At 40.8% G+C, this 21566-nt stretch overlaps 3 protein-coding genes and 1 long non-coding RNA gene across 22 annotated transcripts in view; 3 read left to right on the top strand and 1 right to left on the bottom strand.

Annotated features, from left to right (window-relative positions):
* stxbp5l (syntaxin binding protein 5L) overlaps positions 1 to 3511 on the top strand; it is a 159353-nt gene extending 155842 nt beyond the window's left edge. For all 19 annotated transcript variants that reach the window (XM_023950983.2, XM_023950981.2, XM_023950979.2 and 16 more), the window contains 2 exons: positions 117 to 337; positions 1085 to 3511. In XM_023950983.2, the coding sequence (XP_023806751.1) occupies positions 117 to 337; positions 1085 to 1126 (263 nt within the window). In that variant the 3' untranslated portion in view covers positions 1127 to 3511. The remainder of the gene's footprint in view (positions 1 to 116; positions 338 to 1084) is intronic.
* A 2162-nt stretch (positions 3512 to 5673) lies between these two features.
* Positions 5674 to 7798, bottom strand: LOC144988631 (uncharacterized). Its single transcript, XR_013652575.1, has 2 exons — positions 7510 to 7798; positions 5674 to 7414 (listed from the first exon to the last, which is right to left on the bottom strand). It is a non-coding gene; the product is annotated as an uncharacterized LOC144988631 (long non-coding RNA).
* On the top strand, positions 7387 to 16757 carry poglut2 (protein O-glucosyltransferase 2). Its single transcript, XM_004086918.4, has 10 exons — positions 7387 to 7796; positions 8757 to 8962; positions 9070 to 9275; positions 12057 to 12134; positions 12279 to 12451; positions 14006 to 14243; positions 14315 to 14524; positions 15593 to 15682; positions 15753 to 15857; positions 16636 to 16757. Exons 1-10 carry the CDS (start codon positions 7606 to 7608, stop codon positions 16651 to 16653), a joined length of 1515 nt encoding a protein of 504 aa, XP_004086966.1. The 5' UTR covers positions 7387 to 7605; the 3' UTR covers positions 16654 to 16757.
* Positions 16758 to 17073: 316 nt separating this feature from the next.
* On the top strand, positions 17074 to 20739 carry tex30 (testis expressed 30). Its single transcript, XM_004086917.4, has 5 exons — positions 17074 to 17209; positions 17394 to 17630; positions 17818 to 17869; positions 17947 to 18161; positions 20519 to 20739. Exons 1-5 carry the CDS (start codon positions 17192 to 17194, stop codon positions 20672 to 20674), a joined length of 678 nt encoding a protein of 225 aa, XP_004086965.1. The 5' UTR covers positions 17074 to 17191; the 3' UTR covers positions 20675 to 20739.
* The last annotated feature ends 827 nt before the right edge of the window (positions 20740 to 21566 follow it).

Below are 21566 nucleotides of genomic sequence, written 5' to 3'. Positions count from 1 at the left end.
CTATCTATCTATCCAAATAACTAGCTCTATAAAGGGTCTTATAACACAGGTTTTTTTTTTTATTAAAAGCATAATTCTGTTTTTCATCTTCTGGCTTTTCGCTCTGCGGTTTGCAGTCGGGGAAGCAGCTGCTGGGAAAGCTTCCCGGAGTCTGGCGCAGCACATTCCTGGTCAGGGAGGGTTGGAGGGAATGAAAGTGGCAGCAGGTGGAGCAGTGGGTGAGCTGGCTCGCGCCCGCATCGCCTTGGATGAGAGAGGTCAGAGGCTGGGAGAGCTGGAGGAGCGCACCGCCCTGATGATGACCAGTGCAGAAACGTTCTCCAAACACGCTCACGAGGTTAGGAGAAAGTCTTTTCTCATGCATTACGCGACTTTTTAAAGAAAACCTGAATCTGTTTTTAACCTAGAAAAATACCAGTTTATGTTTATATTTATATTAATCTGTTACATATATATATATATGGATAAATAAAGGTTAAATAAATAAAAAATAATTTGAGCAAAAGAACTGGTATAAATGAAGAAAGGATCATCTCCAAGTATTAGCATTAAATGTTAGAACACGCTAATTTTGCTTTTTAATGACAATGTTTCAGATGCAATCCTTCCCATTAAAGTCCCGTCAGTCATTTTCCATAAAGTTTTTTTAAGTGTTTCATGTTGATTTTATTTGACATTTAGCCATCTTATACACTGACACATTAAGTCATCAAGCCAATAATAATAATAATAATAAAGGTAATAACTATAACAAGGGAAGAGCAAAGGTTCTGTCAATGCAAAATACCAATATAGAACCAGATTTTTTATTGTGGGAAGAAAAATTGACTTGAAATATCTAGAACAAAAACACTTTTAAAAAGACCTTCAGAGAACCTGAAAAAGACAACAATTACATACAAGTCTGGACTCTGAGACAAAATACAAGCAATGGGTGTACGTTAGACAAACCAATTTTGTTTTGGCACAATAACATAAAACCTCATTTTATTCAAAAATACTAAGATACTCTGAGAGTTCTGCTCAAATAAAAAAGTGCTGTTCCCGCTAAGAGAGCGTTTGTATTTTCCCTTCTGTTTTTCAGATGATGCTGAAATGCAAGGACAAGAAATGGTACCAGTTCTGAGAGCAGGATGGAGGATCAAGGCTGCCTTGGGTCTGCTTGGAATGTGTTGCTGCAACAGAACTTTCATTTTTAGAAATATGAAATCAGTTGGATGAAACGTGAGTGACTGTCTTCTGGGGCCCGGCTGCGTTTTCAGCGATGTTGCTAAATGGCGAGGAAGGGCCGGTTCCTCATCTGAGAGAGAGAGAGAGAGAGTGATGGTGGAGTAGGAAGGTCTGAGGACTAACCTGGAATTATTCAACATGTCTGTGTGTGCGCGCACGCGTGCGTGTGTGTGTGTGTGTGTGTGTGTGAGCGTCTACTGACGTGGTTGAGTTTTCTGGACCTTACAGTGTAGATGCTCAAAGTTAAGAAACCAACAAGAAATGCATGAAACAACAATGGATGAGTATTAAAAATATACAACTGCCATATTAAAAAGCAGCATGCTATTTTAAGTGATCAATATTAAAAATGTTTTATTTATAATGTAAGCCAATGAAAGGAAACTATGAAAAACTTTATATTTTTTGAAATACTGGCAAAAATTATATATATAAAAAGGGAAATGTATACCTGCATCGCTATTAAGCCAAATCTTGTTACTTTCCCTTTTGTTTTTATTTATTTTTTTGGTGGATTTGATTGTTTTCCTACTCAGAAAATATTAGTTGACACAATATAAACGAGCATACGTAACTATTTACACACACCTATACAAATATAGTACAACTTTGTTCTTACTTTAACTGCTTCACAGTACAAATATGACTCAGTAGTATTACCACCTAACTCTGCATACTCTAATCACACTGAGCTACTTTTTTCTTTCTTTCTCAGCTGCTGCTAATTAACAAAAGGCGTTAAAGGGGGATGAGGGATACTCCAAAAGAAAGTATGAAAACAGAGATGGGTGTGAGAAAAACGTTATCTTTGTAAAATCTGCATAAAATTCAGCTATCATCAAAAAAACAAAAAGGTTGGAAGAATCCATTCACAACAGAGATACGATGACACATTTCAGTCGGCCACAGACTGAATCTGAGTTCAAAAGAACTTAGGATGGGATGGACGGCTGCGTAAGCCATTAGGTTCTGTGTTTGTGCAAACTCAGTCCCTCTCTGCCAAACATTGAAAGGGAAGGACATCTACCTGCTTCTCTCCACCTCAGTCTCACGGTTTGAACTCAACGGTCATCTTCTTTTGAGGACCTGCATGATCAAACCTCTAGTGAGTTCATGCCAACCAATCGTGTTTCTTTAGGTGATGTTAAGTCAGTGAGGAAAACCTGTAAGACACTGGCAGTAATTTCAAATGAAAGCCAAAACCTGTGTTTTTCTTTTCTATCGTTCTTTCTGACTATGATATTCTTGTGTCGCAGTCCTATATTTGATGGTTCTGGCCTCGTTAACTAAAGGCATATGTAGTTTATGAACAACTAATGTTTCATGATACATGGTTGTATATCAAATTGTGATAGTGTTGTTCGTCACTGGGTAGCCACGCGACAGACAAGCCACATCAAGTGAGGAGGATATTTCGTACTCGTGTACTTGTCCGTATCTTGAACTGATCTTAAAATAAAAAACAGTTAAAAAAATCCAACAGAAAATCTATTGTTCCCATCTCACATAGGAGACATAAGAATCATCGCAGATCTGACAAAGAAACACACTCCCATCTACAAAGTGCAAAACAAAATCCATTTGTAAAGCTAAAAAAGAAATAAAGGAATAAAACATGGAATCAGTCATTTCTGCTTGCTCTGCTGAGACGTTCCTTAGACTTTAATGGCCTTCAAACTCATGCTCTTCAGCTCAGCTGAGCTCAGACTTCTAGAGTTGCACATGACCAAACACGTGTCTTAAACATGGCAGAATCATACTCATACATTTCTCTCCTATCTCTGTACCGTCAATGAGATTTGTGTTCAGTGGAGTTCTTTCAGTGGCAACGAAAACACACAAAAAAAAAAAGAAATTAAAAAAATAAAACCCTAAAAAAAAACGTTCTGACTTCTGCTGACAGGGTGTTTTGTTAGTACGATTTTGGTTTATATGTTTTTTTCTGTTTTGTTTGTTTTTATATTAACTGTACAGTTGAACTTTGGGTGAAACAAAATAATAATAATATTTTCTGTATATGTGTTATCTGTTCATGGTTTTTCTGGCTTTGTCTAAAACACTGGAACTATGTAGTTCTTCACACTGTAGTCTGCTGAAAAGGCATCCATTTGGTTTTCTTAATGATGGCAGCCAAGTTTGTCTTATTTTCTTGGATTCTACCACTTTTTGTTCATATCAATATATACTAGTGTAATAGACATTACTTGAGAAAAAAAAAGGTCTGAAAATATGTTGATGCAAAAACATACTGAAATAAACATTGATTGATGTACACAGCTGAGCACTCGGGCTCCCTGGTCTTTGAGTGAAGGCATCTTGGGTGGTTTGGTGGGAAACGGTTTTATGAATTACTCTAGAAGTCCATCAGGTTTAGGCAAATATGGAGGGCAAAAAAATGTGCCCCCAGAAAATAACATATTCACCGATTGATCAAAGTTGTCAAGTATGAAATACAAAACAGTAATCAACAAAACAGCTGAAGGTTTAAAGTTGAACTTGATAGCATAGTCGTTGGGTCTGTCCAAATTCGAGGGCTGCGTCCTTCAATGGCCGCGGTCTTCCCGGGCGATGTTGGCCGGGTCCTTCTTCCAGCGGACAGGCCGGATGTAAACGGCTATGAATTTGGACTAGTCTAACCTTTAGATAATTCCAGCCGTTACATCGACGAATGTCCTGTCACCTAGCAACCGTGAGTCCCAAACAGAGAGGAGTAGTGAACCAGGCATGGAGCTCAAAGCTTTCCTGGCTTATTTGATACAACTTTTAATCAAGGAGGTGTAATTATAAAAAGGTGTATTTATCTCCAACCCCGGGTCCGGTTTCCCATTGTTGTCAGAAAATGTCTGGGTACAACCGCAATGCATCTTGGGATACGGACGGCATAGAAGGACACACCAGACCATTCCTTGAAATCAGGAAAAAGAAGGCCGTATTCGTTGGCCACATGAAGGAGTCTGTGAATTTGGACAGCACTTGTGGCGGCGCTGTGACGTCAGCAGCCTTCATATGCAGAATGCCGCTCTCCAGTTTGGACAAGGCCATTGAGACTTTCTCTTGTCTACAAACTACCTCCAGAAGTCTTTGGAGGAACTGCTGCATTCACTATTTCCTGGCTTCATCAATTTAGGAGCAAAAAGTGGAGACTTGGGTTCAACCAGCAAATGTGCAGCCAACATCCAGGCGGCGTTTTCTCCATCTGCGTTTGCTGCAGTCATTAGTATATCTGGCTCGCTTATTTTCCCATCCAGGGAGCTAGAAATGAAGATTCACCACATGTGTTGATTGAGAAACAAAGCCTACAAACCACTGAGGGTCTGATGCCTCTTCCTTTCACTTTTTTTTATTCTTTTGTCTTTCTCCAAGACAAGAACAATTTAATAAACATTTTGAGTTTATAATTTTTACCATGATAATGATCAAAAAGAAATCCAAGAAAAAAGCAGGAAAATAAAATTGAGTTTTGTAGAAGAATTTTGAAGGTGGTAAGAGTATTTTAACAGTCAGCAGGCTTAAGTTGTGTATTTTTTTTATTTCCTTTGACATGTATAAAGATTTCAGTTGAATAATATTTAAAGATTTCAGATCAGTTTAACTTACATTTTGTATAAAACCTTAAAATGCACCATATTTAATGACTTTCCCTTATTGTCCTTTCAAATCCTTTACCATAGCTCTGTGGAATTTTGGGAGTATATATTTAAAAAATCATTTTTAAATATATTTCACAATACTTAAAAATGAAATATGATATTACTAATCATATAGTCTTTGTGGCATGCATAAAAAATATTTGCATATTTTTAAATAAGAATTTTCAAGTTATAATTGTTGGCCGTCATTCATTAAGGTTCCGCTCCGACGAAAATCATGTTTTTTGAGTTTTTGACATGTTTCTGTGGCATTTTTCTAATGAGAGAGAACCAATGATACAAGAAATCATTCTGTTTTTGCATTTCTGAGTCTTTCTTCTTTTAAATCACTGTCAAACTGCCTTAAAGGCGCGCGGTTTCAATTAATGAGCTTTTGTGATGTCACAACGACTTGCTGAAGACTTGCTGTCCCGCATTAACCAGAGAGGGTCAAAGTAAAAACAAGAATAGAATCAGGGGACCATTTTAATTATTGCCTCGATGGAAATAAGAAAAATGTTCAGGAGGCCCAAACAGGCTGGCTCTCCATCCCACACCGGGTCTCTGTCTGGCCGCCAGCTCACCTCCCGGGAGCCGGCATAGTGATCGGGATTGCTTCAGCTCCATCCACCCTGCAACAGACCAGGGAGTAATACCCGCCATCCCTCAACATTAGTCAGGACAGCCTCCGGAAATCCCGCCTCCCCGGAAGGCATAGAGCGGGTTAAGAAAATGGATGGAAGTTTAGGAGGGGAACAGTTGGATCTGTGTGTGTCGTATGTGCACCAATGACCACAGTAACTTCACGTAATCAAGAAATATTGCTATTTAAGACATTCACGTTGTGGGATTTTAGTAAAAAACGTCAGAATCATAATCAAAACACCGATGCGGAAAGAAAAACTATCTTTAAAGACAACTGACTGAACTTTGAGACAAACAGTAAAAAACACATCAATACAACTTTAAGACAAAAAATAAAATGTAAAATACATCACTTTAGCCACAAAATTCAGTGAATTTAAAAGCTGTTAAAACCTGTAACCCATTTGAAAGGTATAGTTTGGATAAGTGGTAACCCATTTGGCTTTTGTTTAATTTTGTGATTTGTTCGGTGTAATCTGTGAATCTTTTTTTTACTTTCTTTTTAATTTATTGTTCATTTTCCTTCGCCCCCTTGTTCACTTTTTCTGTTTACTCTGATCCAATTTTTTTAACATAAAGTTATATTTAAAAAAAACGATTGCTTTCACTTCCGTGGTGCTATCCAATCAAATCATTGGTTAAGCATGAGAGAGTATCTTTAGATTTCATGTAATCCATAGACACCAGTGAAGATCACAAATCATTGAAGAAAAAAGGTTCAGAGCACTGTCTAGTGGGTCTAGATGACCCAACTCCCAATGTTAAAGTGCCTAGGATAGAACAAGGGTTAAGCCAATCACAGTCGGATGAAGCGGCCTGGCAGCCAATCAGGTCTCACTTTCACGAGCAAAGATCCCGCCTTTTCAAGACTGCAAGAAATCCACAACAAAACATAAGAGGACTGGTTTTTCTTTCTGTATCCCTACATTAGGAAAATATGTCGGAATCAAGACGTCAAAGGATCTGTCAGTGTTTGCAGTTGAAATGTTGGCAATATCATTTAGTTTACACTGGTTAGAACAGAATAGAATTGGAGATGGTATAACATGTTCAGACTCATTATCTGCACTGATGTCCTTGAAATATTTTTCTTCTGATAGCAGGTCAGATCTAATGTATGAAATTTATGAGAGTTTCTTCAGGTTGGAAAAAGTGAAGATAAGCATCAGATTTATGTGGGTACCAGCACATGGAGGGGGGGTGGAGGGAAATGAAATGGCTGATTTTCTGGCAAAACGGGCGTTAAAAGGGGGTGTAGAGATGGAAATTCCTTTAGGCAGAACGGAAATTAGGGCGATTATTAGGAGGCGTGTTATAGAAGAATGGCAGAAACGATGGGAACGTGAGAGGAAAGGTCGACATCTATTCAGTATTCAAAACAAAGTGGGGAGAGGTATGAATATCAGAGTAAAGACCAGAGTTCACGGCATAATATCACGATTGAGGATGGGACACGCTGCTCTAAATGATACATTACATTTGATGGGGAAACATCCAACTGGTTTGTGTGATTGCAGGAAAGGGGAAGAACCAGTGGAGCACATTTTGTGTCATTGTGAATTGTATAGGGCAGAAAAAAGCAAAATGTGGGTATGCAGCATGTGCGTCGCATAGGAGCGCCAAACCAAAGTTAATATTATTATTTTGCAATTGATGTGGCCGCATACCCCTATGAAATTAGGTAGTTGAGCCCGTGGCCAGAAGGTGAACGGCTGATTTTGAAGAAGCTTTTGGGACGGGAGGTAAAGTTAAATGATGCAGTTATAGGTTTTTTGACCAGAACCAGATTATTGAGGAGAATAAAGTTTTTTTGTTTTTGTTTTTAAGTTAGGTAGTCCCCCACTCCGATCCATCCTCCATACAGTAGGTGGCGGTAATGCGCCTTTTCGTTGGTGCCTCCCGCCATTTAACTAGAGGAAGAAGAAGGAGAACAAAGACAATTTAATCGTTTTTAAAGACAATTTTGCAGGTGATAGCCGTACATTTTGGCAGTGCTAGTATTTACTTGTTTGAGTCCAAATGCCCCTCGGACTCCAACTCGATACGGTGAGCAGAGAAAGGTGAAATACGTGTCCACGGTGCCGAGGACGTCATCACCATCATGTCTCTGGGACTGCTGCCTCTGTTAGCGACGTGTTTCTGTCTGGAGGTGTTTGATGGGCACCTCGGAGCTCAGGCTGCTTCGGTTCTGGATGCGGACCAAACTTTGATATGGGGACCAGGACTGGAAACAAACATCGTCCTTCCAGCTCGGTTTTTCTACATCCAGGCGGTTGACAGCTCGGGGACCAAGTAAGTTAATTGTCTTTTTTAATAACCTTTTCATAGCGCAGCATATGACTCAAATCTTTGTTTTGTTTTCCCAGAAATACTGTACTGTAGTTTGTGTTTATTGACTCAAGAAACATTCCCTATAAGCCTCAGAAAACTCTTTCCTTTAACTTCCGCGTTGTTATCAAATCACATCATTGTTATGGACTACGAGAGCCAATCACAGCTGGATGCAGTGGTCTGGCAGCCAATCAGGTCTCAGTTCGATGAGAAAGGACCCCTCCCTCCCAGCCTTCATAATTATTGAGGAAATATTTAAAAAAAATATTAAATTGAAAAAACGCTACAGGTTTACAGTATTGTGGAAGTTGTAAAAAATATTCAACAAGTTACAAATACAACAAGTATAGAAAAATGTATCAACATTAAAAAAGTTAAATATACAATTATACAGAAAAATACAAACTTAAATAAAAAAGATTGAACTAAAAATAAGTAAAATAAAGGGGTGACATGGGCATTGTAATGATCAATAACTTAGGGGTTATCAAACATCTGCAAGGTACCTATGATATTTTGAAGTTCCATAGCAAGTTTATTTTCTATGAAGTTTAGGGATGAAAAAAAAGAGCAAAGTTCTTCATGAAATGTAAAAAAATATATAGGGTTTGATTTTTACGGAATTGACATTTGTGTCTATAGAATTTACCCAAAATGATTATTACATTTAAAATAAATTCTGTGTTTTTGTTTTCTAAAATAAAACCCAAAATGATGTCCTTAATAGAAAAGTCTGCTAAACATGGAATTTTGGTGAAAAGCCAACAATGCATATTATCCCAAAAGACATTAGAGTAAAAACATTCAAAGAAAAGATGCTCAGTCGTTCCAATGTCTTCATTCCAAAAAGAACAACAGTTTTCAGGAATTCCAACCCGTTTTCTAAGATGTGTGATTATGTGTAAAATGTTCTCCTCACAGCCTAACAGCTTCACCGGGGGAGAAAACCTTTGAGGTGAAGATGAAGTCTGCGGTGGAGCAGTTCCCCAGGATCTGGGTCCAGGTCCTGGACCGTCGGGACGGGTCTTTCTTAGTGCGCTATCGAATGTATGCCACCTACACAGACCTGCAAATCCACATTTTGCACAAAGAGAAGCACGTTGGGAAGTCTCCCTATACGCTTAAAGGTAGAATAGCCTTTAAAAAGCCTCCTAGTTCTGAAAATTATTTCACAAACCTCATAGTGCTTTGAAATTCCAAAAAAAGGATCTGAAAAGTACTGCCTCCCCTGCAGGTCCGGTTTATCACGAAGGCTGCGACTGTCCTGAGCCGAGCGGTTCTGTTTGGGAGGCCCACATGCACTGTCCTCAGGCCTTCGCCCAGATAGACCAGGATCTGTCCGTCTTCACAACCGTCGATCCAGACCGCAACGCGCGGGAGATCCCACCGCGGTTCAGGCAGCGCCACAGCCTCTGTCACTACACCATCAAAGACAACAAGGTATTTTCCACCAGATCCCTGTGAGAAGCAGCAAGTGTGCCATGAATGAGCCAACTGAGGGTTTACATTCCAAAGTCTGAGTGTTTGGGACAGTTGGAGAGTTTTCAGGGGAGTTTGGAGGTTTAACAAAACTCCAACTTTAAAGTCTGAAACTCTGTGGTGTTTCTCACAGCAGGAAAAAGAAAAGAAAATTCCATTAGCAATAACTATTTACTCAACAGTTAATTTCTATTAGTGATGTGAAACAAATAATTCAATCTCACAGTTAAATATTTTTATTTTTTTAACCCTAAAATCTTACAGCCCCCCCCCCAAAAAATAAAAAAATAAAAATTTTTACCCTGGAGAACCCAGAAGCAATTTTTACTTGTGCTTTAAAGTTCATTTGACCTTTTTAATTTTGTTGTTTTTGGGGTTGCAGCAATTAACAGTAACAAAATAATTTAAATCAATTAATAAGATCAATGGATAAAAAAGAGGAAAAACAAGAAGGGCCAAACTTCACCCAATGGGTTAAAAAATCTGCTTTCTTTATTACCTTAAAGTTATTAAACGCACTTTTTAAAAATAAAACACAATGTTGATTAGCTCTGATTCAAATTTGGATTGACAGATAGACTTTAAAAGACTTTTTTTATCCTATGATGGGGAAATTCTTTTGTCTACAGCAGAAAAAAGTGACATTTAATCACATTTATCAAATTAATCTCCTGTTTAGGAGTAATTTCCATCAAAATCATCATGACTTTAATCTGGTTTTTTTCTTTAGCTATTACTCACTAGAGTTTCATACGTTTTACTTTTCTTGTATAAAAATGTTTAAAAATGACATAATCTTTGATTAGGTTATTGCAAAAACACACAGTAGCAGTTTTTGCTTATATTTATTCATGTTTGGATTACCGTAATTTCCGGACTACAAGCCGCTACTTTTTTCCTGCGCTTACAGCCTTGCGGCTTATTCAGTGACGCGGCTAATTTATGGATTTAATTGGCGGCCGCCATGTACGTACTTTCGAACTCAGTGAATAGTTTGAGTTCTCTATCTAACACCAAGCACGAGGCATTTTTATTCAACACACCTCTATGCAGCCAAACAGCATGGACTTGGTTTCAGGTCTTAGACACTTCAGTCATGGTTCAACAAAATGAAACACGCATGCCCGGCCGCATCCCAGAATCCTTTGGGGCCATCAGACCCAACGTGCACGTGATCGCCGCTACAATATGATGAAGCTTTCAAGTTAAAAGCAATAGTTAAAGGCAGCGTGAAAAAGTCCACCGTCACCAACGGGTTTGGAAAACCCGGTTTGCTGCGTGACGGAGAGAACAGCGCATGGAGTGAATTTACACTCCATTTACGGTTTCTAAGGAAACCGTAAAAGCGGAATTTTGCTTTGAAAAACTCACAGCCTCCGTGTGAGCTGGAGACATCTTCTCCTGCTGATTGAGCTGCGGGGCCGATGGCAGTCTGATGGCTCCCACACGTAACAACGCATCTGCCCCTCATACACAAAACGTACAGTATTAAGTCCGATTGCTTTGCACAGAAACGATTTGCTCCATCCACCGGCGCAACGGGGACGAAGTGCTCCTCCTTGAAGCCGCCCTGGCCAGAGGTGTCGGAGTAGATAGGAAGGGGAGACAAGGAGCGCGCGGGGCGGGAGCGGAGCGCAGAGGCTTCTGAATTCTGACGCACGCGCCGCACTGAGGCGCGCGCTTTTCAGTCGCCGCTGCTGTATTTTACCGTTGTGTTTTCTAACCAGTCCTGTTACTCCCATAACGCTGCCGCGACACAAGCGGAAGGAGAGCTTTTCCCGTTCACCCCTCCATGCACTGCTGCTACTTGCTAATTCTTAAACACGTACAACAGAATGGCGAGCCGGGCGTTGGCCCCGCCTTTAGCCCCTAAGACTCATGGGAAATGTGGAATCGCGGATGTAAATTTCCTCATTATAACTGAGGGATGTAATGTTGATTATATGGTTACTGTTTGTAATTTTATGTATGATACCTAGATTGTCAATAAGTAAAAAAAAAATGAAATAAAAACACCATAACTGAGGGACTTGTGAACAGAATAGAGGTCCATGCTGTTTGACAGATGTCGATACACTCAAATACGTGACCCAGAGGCAAAACTGGCACCACCCACAATGTGCTAATAAATAGCACTCGCTCTGGGATGCTGGGCGTGATCTGTCAGGATGACAATATCGGCTATCACATGCGCGGCTTGTACTCTGACGCGGCTTGTGTATGTATAAACGCAGTCAAACACGTGAATATGGGTGGGTGCGGCTTGTAATCGGGTGCGCTTTGTAGTCCGGAATTTACGGTAGATTGGTTTATTTTCAAGCATTAAAAATAATAGAAATAATACTTTAAAAATGACAAGACACATAAATATCAAATCCATTTCAGATGTTAAGTGGTTGGAAAATAAATGTAGGATGTAAAAGATATGGGCAAAAAAAATCAAATCATTCATAAAAACCGTTGTTCAACTTTAATTTGAAGTTCTAAGATTTCTCGATTTCTCACAATATAAAAGTTTTTTTTTCTCTTCTCTGTTCATAAATGTTTTTTTTTTGAGGGGGGGTCATTTATGAACATCTTTCAAAGCAGAGATCAGCTGATGATCAATCAAGGATGTCCGTTAATTAGCCAAGTCTGTCTAACTCTGACAGGAATGGGAGTTTTCTTCATTCTGGCTCCTACTCTGGTTTATTTCCAGCCAGAACTTCCAGAACTTTAGAACGGTTTTCCATTTCCTCTCAGGTTTACATCAAGACGTTTGGAGAACACGTTGGCTTCCGGATCTTCATGGACGCCGTTCTGCTGTCGCTCACTCGGAAGGTAAGCGCCTTGAAGGTTTGAAAACAAAATGCAGGCCCGACCACGTCATCTTTTCAGCTGCCAAAGTCTTTGAGATTCAGCAGAAGTGCCCAGTGTTGGCTATTTAGGCCTGACCTGTGGCGTGGGGGCGTCCTGTGAGTGCAGGTGCACCTCCCCGATGTGGAGTTCTTCGTCAATCTGGGGGACTGGCCCCTGGAGAAGAGGAAACCCACGGAGGAGATCCATCCCATCTTCTCCTGGTGTGGCTCCAACAGCAGCCGGGACATCGTGATGCCCACGTACGACCTGACGGAGTCCGTCCTGGAGACCATGGGAAGGTGAGGCATGGGCCCATCCAGGAACATTTAAGACAAACCGCTTCGTGCAGACGGACAGAAACCAAGAAAACGGTTTGAAACGTTCTCTAAAAATGGGCTGCATTTGAATTATTCTCGTCTTTATGGAGGTTTTTTAATAATTCACGTCTCTTTCTGTGAGGATTTCAAGTGTCTGCGTTCATCTGAGCCGGTACTTTAAAAGGAAATGAGGAACACAGGGGTTTGAAGTACCTTCCACCCTGAATTTCAGCGGAGGCATTTGCATGAAACGTCTTGTTTTTCTTCCCAGCAGTATTTTAACCTGAAGTTTTCTCAAACTCGAGCGAGAAGCACAGACGGAGAAGACGAATCGATTCTCAGTCCTTTGATCGTAAAAAAGAGAGAGGCGGTTTGGAGACTTTTGAGTTGATGGACAACCAGAGGAGGAGAACGGTTTTAGTCGTGTTCAGGCCAAATGCGCTTTTGCTGACTTTATGGGTCGGACCTGAATCTTTGTTTTCTGTGGGCGGGGCCTCCTCCTGTGGCTCTTGTCACTCCACTGCCACCTAAGTCTGGCCTGAGCTGGTATCCCCACTGGTTCAGTCGTCTTAACAAACAGGGAAACGTATTTTGAACTTGTGAGTGTCTGAGGGCCGATGCCGATTTGAATCAGAAATAAAAAACAACAACCACCTCCTCTGACTTTTTATTATATTTTATAACCCAAAATAAGATGACTAAGGACCCTGGTGTAAACAAGTTATGTGTAACTTTCTCTGCTACACAACATGTACCAACTATACTCTATTAAGAACTGTTTTTTTGTACCAATTTTACTTATAAAACTCTCAATCAAATCAAAATCAATAAGTTAAAAAAACAGTAGTAACTTTCTGTTTATTTGGTCTTCTATATCTGCTGTTTTCAGATTGAAACATCATTATTAACACAGTTCAGTTAACACTGAAATTATTACTGTTAAATACAACAGAAGACTCAAGTTTTACAGTTCTGTCACCTCAATCATCTTCTGAACGCGGCGTCTCATGCCGTCTTCTTACTGCTGGACACTCGGCTCCTGCGTCCTCTGGTACAGCTGAGACCCTCAGTGTGGCTTAAAGATGATTGACAGTCAATCTGGACTCTACTTAGACTTACTGAAGTTCAAGGTGGAGAAGAGATTTTCACACAAGCATGCACTCCTAATTTTAAATCTGTTTGCGCTTTGAAACGCAAATCTGTGAGGAAGAAACAAAACTCACCAACCATTTTTATTTTATTTTTTTTCTTATGACTTTTAGTACATTTAAACTGCGGCCACACTTTGTTTTTTTTTAGAGCAGCCGGTCACCCACTCCTATGTTTTCATAGTTCAATTCAAACTGTTGTTAGTAGTTAGACTCTAACAGCCTGAGGCTGTTAGAGTCATCGTGACCTGATCCGGAGACATGGGCGCCAACTGCTCCCTAGTTGTAGTTGGCGCCCATGTCTCCGGATCAGGTCACGATGACTCTAAAAACCTGAGGAACCTTTAGCACAGCAGAGATCCTGACATTGATTTTGTGCAACAAACAGAGTAAGCCTGGACATGATGTCTGTTCAGGGCAACACCGGGCCGGCGTGGCCCGAGAAGAACGCCACGGCCTTCTGGAGGGGGCGGGACAGCCGTCGGGAGCGACTTGAGCTGGTCCAGCTTTCCAGGGCTCACCCCGACCTCATCGACGCCGCCTTCACCAACTTCTTCTTCTTCAAGCACGACGAGAGCCTCTACGGTCCGCTGGTCAAACACGTCTCCTTCTTCGACTTCTTTAAGGTGAAACTTCTCCGCTTTTTCTTTATTTTAATTCCCAACGGAGGAGTCCTGACCTCTCTGTTCACCTGCAGTACAAGTATCAGATAAACATCGACGGCACCGTGGCGGCCTACAGGCTGCCGTACCTGCTGGCAGGAGACAGCGTGGTCTTCAAGGTGGACTCTGCTTATTACGAGCATTTCTACAAGCAGCTGCGAGCGTGGGAGCATTACGTCCCCGTGAGAGCGGACCTGGGGGACCTGCTGGAGAAGATCCAGTGGGCTCGGGACCACGACTCAGAGGTGAGGATGAAAATAAAAAATAAAAAAAGAAGTCCTCCTCCCAGGTGGTCCTACGACGGAGCTTTAGGGCCACTTTACAAACAATTTGTTTCTTTTTAAATTACGACTATTAAGTGGTAAATCTACGAGAAAAAAAGTCATAATAGTTAAACTACGAGATCTTAAAGTCGTAAATGTTTGAGAAAAAAAGTCATACCTTAATGAGGGGAAAAACAATGTTGTCTGTTTATCAGAGCCTAGCTTGAAGATGAAAGATGTGGAGCCTTTTGTGAAGCTCAAGGTTTCAAATACAGAGAAATTCTGAACCTTTTGGCGACTCAAAATCAGATTATTGTCAGTGTATTCGTCTTTCCGGGGTTCGGTGTCAGTAAAGCGGAGTTTCATCTGTAAAATAAGGAGGTCAGAGACACGTTTGGGTGCAGAGGACCGCTGCAGCCTTTATTCTGCTTTTCATTCACATAACCTGAAGTTCATCTGTCACATTACGTCATGAACCTGTCATCCGAACACCAATGCAGAAGTAAACAGTGTTCCATACGCCCCCTCCTGCAGATGGAACGTCCTGTTTCAACATAAAACAATAAAGAGGAATGAAAATGGTCTGTTATATTAGAACGTTGACAATGCCAGAAAGTGCTCCTCCTCTTCAGACGGAAGCGTCACACAGACGTAGAGATCTGGTCTTCAATGGAGGAATAAAGGATTGAAGTGGACATCTGCAGCGACACCGACGTCTTCATCAACGGCTGCAGAGATCCTGCAAACCCCCCATCAATAAATAAAACATTGATAAATCATTAATCAAACAAATGAGCTTCCAAACATTTGGAACGTTATCAATAAACATTCAGCTCACCTGTTGAGTTTAGTGGGTCTGCTCTGCTGCTGTGAGGCCTTCACCTGCTGCTCTGTATGATCACCTCCACTTTAATCTAGTCAATTTACAACTTTAAATCTCGTAATTTTACTTTTATTTATTTTTTTGGTGGCCCTTAAACTCTGTCGTATGAACCCACCGACGATTTAAAAAAATGAAAAAAGGTAAACACGTTTTTCTTTCTCCATCAGGCTCAGAAGATTGCACTTGCAGGACAACAGTTTGCTCGCCGTCACCTCATGGGAGACACCGTTTTTTGTTACTACTACAGACTTTTCACGGTATCGTTGTTTGCATCACTGCAAAATAAAATAAAAAAGCATCAAAGACCTGAAAGTGTTGCTGTTGCAGGAGTATTCCAAACTCCAGGTGAGCCAGCCAAAGGTCCGGGAGGGAATGGAGCCGGTGGAGCAGCCGGCGGATGAACTCTTCCCGTGTTCCTGTCACAGAGCCGGGGTGCGAGAAAACGATTCATTTTTCTGTTGCATCAAAGCATTTCATTTATTGTCGCTGTTATTGTCTCTTTAAATAGTCCTTGTTTAATTGAACATGTAATACGCTTATGTGGACTAAGAACCTGTCGTCTTCATAGTTTCATAGGCGGGACGGTTAGTGCAGAGCAACCCCGCCCCTCTTCCCCTCTCCGTTGCTGAGAGCTCGTCATAGTAGGGAGCTTGTGGCCTGCCAAGCGTATTTTGTGCGTCACAATTACGATCTTTTAGCGCCAGATTCACGACGATTTGAATAGAGAAATACTCGGAAATGGAATTTTAAGCTTAATTTCTTTATATGTGAAAAATGCTGGAACAATCTCAAAACCCCAATTTCCCCCGAAAAATTCAACCTTAAGTTTGGGTATAATGAAATGTTCTACATCTACACTGGATTATAAAATGCGTCGACAACTGTAACGCATTTGTTTATTTCAAGCTATTAAAAACAAAAAGAGGAAGATTTTACACAATTCTTAGACCTTATTGGGTCATAAATTAATAGGAAAATAAATCAAGTAAAAAAAGACGCATATATAAATATAATGATTAAACTAAAGCATAAAGATGAACAATATGAGGTCTAATTTCTTATTTTTGTTGAAAGAATGGGAGAAAATGTTTCCAAGCATAAAGAAATTCTAGTCTGGCTCCCCCTGCTGTAGAAATAGTGACATTACACTAACCAAGAATTTTAGATTTTGTTTTAATATTAATATACGTTTTCTTTTTTGCTTTTACAGATAAAGGATGAGCTTTGATAGCTGAAAAACAACGTCCTCATACCATATGCTGCCAAAAACGACCAACTTTGTGACTTTGGTGTATTTTGAAACTTTTTTAATAAACGTTTTTTTTCACTGTGTTTTGACTTTTCTTTTTGCCATTATTCAAGAGGATTTGTACACTTTTAAATGATGTTTGAAACACAGAATTGTTGACTTTTTGACAATGATACGAATCAGTTCTTCAACGGATCCCTTTATGGAAAAAATAACAAGTTAGGGAAATTTTTATACCTGGACCGATTTAACCCAAAAAGTTTTTTTTTTCATCTACAAATAATTAAAATAACAGGTTTATGACCACCAAAGGCAAAAACAGAAATTACAAATGTATTGTTTTTTTATTGAATGTGTACTCTAATTGCATGACAAGCGCTAGATTTTTACGATCTTGCTCTTCACGTCACAAAGCCCAGAAACATGGAAAAGGTGTAATGAATCTTTTGAAACACTAGGTGTCGCACTTTCCACTTCTGTCGTCGGTGAATTAAGTTGGTCGCTCGGTTCGGTTGCGATGGACACGTTTTTCGAGGTAAATCTCGTAAATTGGGTTGCAAGTCGGGTTACGTTTATCAGTTGACAAGTAGAAGCTCAGGTCTGCATGCTAAACCGAGACTTTACCCGCGAGATGAACCAGTGGGCGTGGTTTTACGCGCAAACAAAACGTCGTTATTGTTCGTGTGAACTTTTTAAGGTGTCCGCCCTGTCGATCACAGGAAACCGTGAAGATTCCGTTTGGGACCAAGATTCTGGATGCGGCGTGGAGCGTCCCGACCACTTCCACGCATGCGCTCACCGCCGTCATACTCACACACGGCGCAGGCGCAGACATGAACTTCAGGCACCTGGCGTCCCTGGCGCGCGCCCTGGCATCAGACGGACTGCTCTGCCTCCGCTTCACCTGCAGGGCTCTAAACCTGGCTTACAGGGTGAAAGCGTATCACGCTGCCTGGGTCAGTCACTAGGAAAGGGGAGATGCATTTTTATACACCTGAATATTCATTCTTGATAGGTCTTCTTATGCTTGTTTTCCTTTTTTGTGTGCTTTTTAACTTTTATTGTGCTGCTGCCATAGTAACTTTTCCTGATAAAGTTATCTCATCCTGTAAATGAACTGATTTACATTTTTTCCCTCTTTAGAATTACTTGAAATCACAGGGGAAGTTTGCAGTAAAATCCATATATCTAGGAGGTAACCTACAGATTCTTCCGGCTTGTGTCGCGTTTCCAATTGTATTTTTATTCACAGGTAACGATGTCCTCCCACAGGTAGGTCGATGGGCGGCCGGGCGGCTGCGGCGCTGGCCAGGCAGCTGAGCCAGGACGGAGATGATGCTCCGCAGGGCCTCATCTGCCTGAGCTTCCCCCTGCATCCTCCAGCGCAGAGCCACGCCCACCTGCAGAGGAGTGAAGATCTGCGCATGCTCCCCGCAAGCATCCCGGTGCTGTTTGTGTCTGGGACGGAGGACGACATGTGTGACAGGGTGAGCAAACTCGTGCAAAAGTTTGATGCTCATTCCTGCAGGATGCAGTGGCGCCACCAGGGGGTGGCCAGGGGTGGCCACGGCCACCCCTCTCCGACACCTGGCCACCCCAGTGGCCACCCCACCCCACTAGCCACTATAAGCTGTGGTAGGACCAGTTGTGCATTTCATCCCAAATGCACAGCCAGCAAGCGGGCAAGTCGCTCTGATCACCTAAACCGGCCCTCACCCCCTCCCCTCCCTGCTGCCTTTGAGTGCGCAGACATCTAAAGACGAGCCGTGGGACGCAGAAGATGTATAAGACGTGGGGTTCACTTCCGCGTTCGAACCCCCAGAGCCTCCGGGCCGGTTAGACAAAAGAACCAGTCTCAGTTCCTAAAGATGAACTTTCTTTATGACTTTTTCCTTAAGTCCAAAACGGCGACTGACCGCGTGTGTATGCGCTCCACACACTCACACGCGCTCTCCCCCCTCTCTTCCTGGATCGCGCGAGCACCAGTTTCTGCACGCACGCACGCACGCACGCACACACACGTGCGCACGCACGCACTCACACGCGCACACCATCACACCTCCCAAAACACTACATTTCTTTTCATGCCTGTTAAATATTTTCAGTGGTGTCTTTTAACAATCTCTTTACTGTACTTTAGGTCACCTGATCTGTATTTTGCGCAAATACTTGGTGCAAATACACCACATCATCAGCGGTGGTGGATGTGCCACTACTTTTTATTAATATGTAAAAAAGAATGGCCCTGTCACACGCGCCTCTCATTTTATGGCACTATTTAAGCACTGGTTGTTGTGTTACCACAACATTTTGATGGGTTTTTGTCCTGTTTCTACATATAGTTACCTATAGTCATAGTTGATGCTTGTGTAAGTCAATTTTCAGAGAATGAAGAGAAATTCAACATATATTCTTATTTTAAGAAGAAAAGTACAGCAGAAGGAGCGAAAGAGATGGTAGGGGAGCAACAGAGGAGTAGTGAGGAGAAGGAAGATGAGAAAGAGCAGCATGATCCACAGCCAGCATGAATGACAGAAGAGAATGAGGGAGACGGCATCTGATGAGGGACAGTCAGCATCATTGCTCAGAGAAACAAGGCAGAACTCAGCAAAAAGTCTTCCACCTGTTCCTGGACCAACTGGTGAAGTTAGAATTAATGCAGTGTTTTTCAACCAGTGTGCCGCAGCGCACCAGTGTGCCGTGGGAAATTACCGTCATTAACTGGTCTAAAACATTTTCCATCTCCAGGATATCAGCTCTGTGTTCATCCAAACAGCCCCTGATAAAACACTTTGAAATTAGGAATATGAAAGATCGTAAATACTTTTTTCTTTGTGTTTATTTGATTCTATTAAAAACATTTTGATAAGAATGGGGGTACCCCGATTTAGCTGCAGTTTTAACTGTTTTCTGAAAGGTCCCGCCCCTTTTACTGTCTCCACCAATCATTCTAGGAGGCTTAATCACATGTCATCAGTCTGACCAATCAGAAGTGGTTAAAGTCTTCACATCCTTGTTCTGATTCTGCTCATAAAGCCGCTCAGTTCCAAGAAAAGTACCAGATAAAGCTCGTCTTTAGCGGTGTAGCTTTCCACAGAATCTGGTATCAGACCGTGAAAAAAGTGAACAAAACAATGAAGCTCAGAGACGCTATTTTTGCGTTTGGCGGCTGTTTACATCTCCCATGATGCATTGGGTTAAAGTGACAGCGTCTCAGCGCACAATGAGTCTCTCCTCTTAACGTCTTGTAACAACAACGAACACACATCAAACAGTTTTTGAATCTTTTCACTTAACTTTTATTACATCAGCTTTTTCTGCCACAATTATCACAAAAATGCATGTGAGATTGCAGAGGGACTGTAGATCAATACAGACTATGAGTTTCTCCTTTTTTTCTAAATTTTTTTTTACATCTTTTTTTGCTGGTTTGCCGCAGGATTTCTTTCAAGGTTAAAGTGTGTTGTGGCTCAAAAATGGTTGAAAAACACTGGCCCTATGATATCTACTAGAATTTACAGTAGTATCAACTATAAGTTAATGTTTTAGAAAAAAATCAGTAGGCATTTAACTATCTGTTGATTTTCTAAAGGTTGTTTTACTACGTTTAGTAGAATGAATTTAAAAAATTTAGCTCATGGTTTTTGTGTGCCACCCCAAGATTTAATGTGGCCCCCTACCGGCCACCCCCATGAAAAATTTCTGGAGGCGCCACTGGCAGGATGCCACCTTTTCTCCTGAATAATCCACGCTTTTCTGGTGCAAACGGCTTCTTTGCTTGTTGTCATTAAGCTCTCTTTTTTTTCTTTTGTGCGGCACCGGTTTTAATGTTATCTGTTCTCAGGACCTTTTCAACAAGATGATGAAGGACATGGAAGCTCCCACTGAGGTGTTCTGGCTGCAGGGAGGCAGCCATGGACTGGCTGTCAGAGGACGGTCTGAGGAATCCATCATGGATGAGGTCAACCAAAAAGTTATCTCCTGGATAAGTGAGATGTGAGACTAGGGCACATGTAACTTGTTTATATTGTTGTGTTAATTTTTTCAATAAAATGCATTCTATTCTTTCGTCTTTCCACATTATTATACGCTTGATTATTGCATTAAACAGATACTTTTTAATTAAAGGCGATAACTTTTTTTTTTTTAGATCACTTCAGTTTTTAATCATTGGGAATGTTTAAACTTGTTTTTTAAATTATAATTAAATTTAGATAGAGATGACTAATTATGTGCTGTCACTTTGTAAAAACAATTTACTGTAATCAGGTCATAAAAATAAGAGAGTCAGCTCAACTTAATATAGAGTTTAGTTTTTTTAAGCAAGATGTGGTTTAAAACATGAAACTAGATTTTCTTTATTTTACTTTATTTTAAAATGTTATTTTTTGTAACTGTAATATAAGGTGAAACAAAAACAACTGAGGGTTTTATTTTAAGTTCTGAGCGTTTTTCTGCAGATTTCTAGAATATTAAGCTGAGGGGCAACACAATTGTGTTGTTAGCACTATTGCCTCAGACGAAGGCCCAGCTGTGATCTGTCTGAGTGGAGTTTGCATGTTTCTAATCATGCATGCACAGGTTTTATCTGCAGCACTCGCATTTCCTCCAACATTCCAACATATGCTTCATGGTTTAACTGATTTCTGTAAACTGGGTGTACGTTCACATTGGCTGGGATAGGCTCCAGCAACGCTTTGACCCCAAAAGGGATGGACGGGTGTGAAAAATGCATGGATAGATTAATTAAATCTGAAATGTTTCTGTTTATAATCAACAAAAATATCATTATACATCTACGAAGTTTCAAATTTATGTTTTAAGAATGTTATTAGTTTGTATTTAAAAAAAATAAAGTTGAATTCTAAAGAAAATAATCAGTCAACATCAAC

The sequence above is a fragment of the Oryzias latipes genome, chromosome 21 (genome assembly GCF_053564925.1).
Source record: "Oryzias latipes strain Hd-rR chromosome 21, Olatipes_Hd-rR_3.1".
Lineage (NCBI taxonomy): Eukaryota > Metazoa > Chordata > Actinopteri > Beloniformes > Adrianichthyidae > Oryzias > Oryzias latipes.
This window is presented reverse-complemented; position numbering and strand designations above follow the sequence as displayed.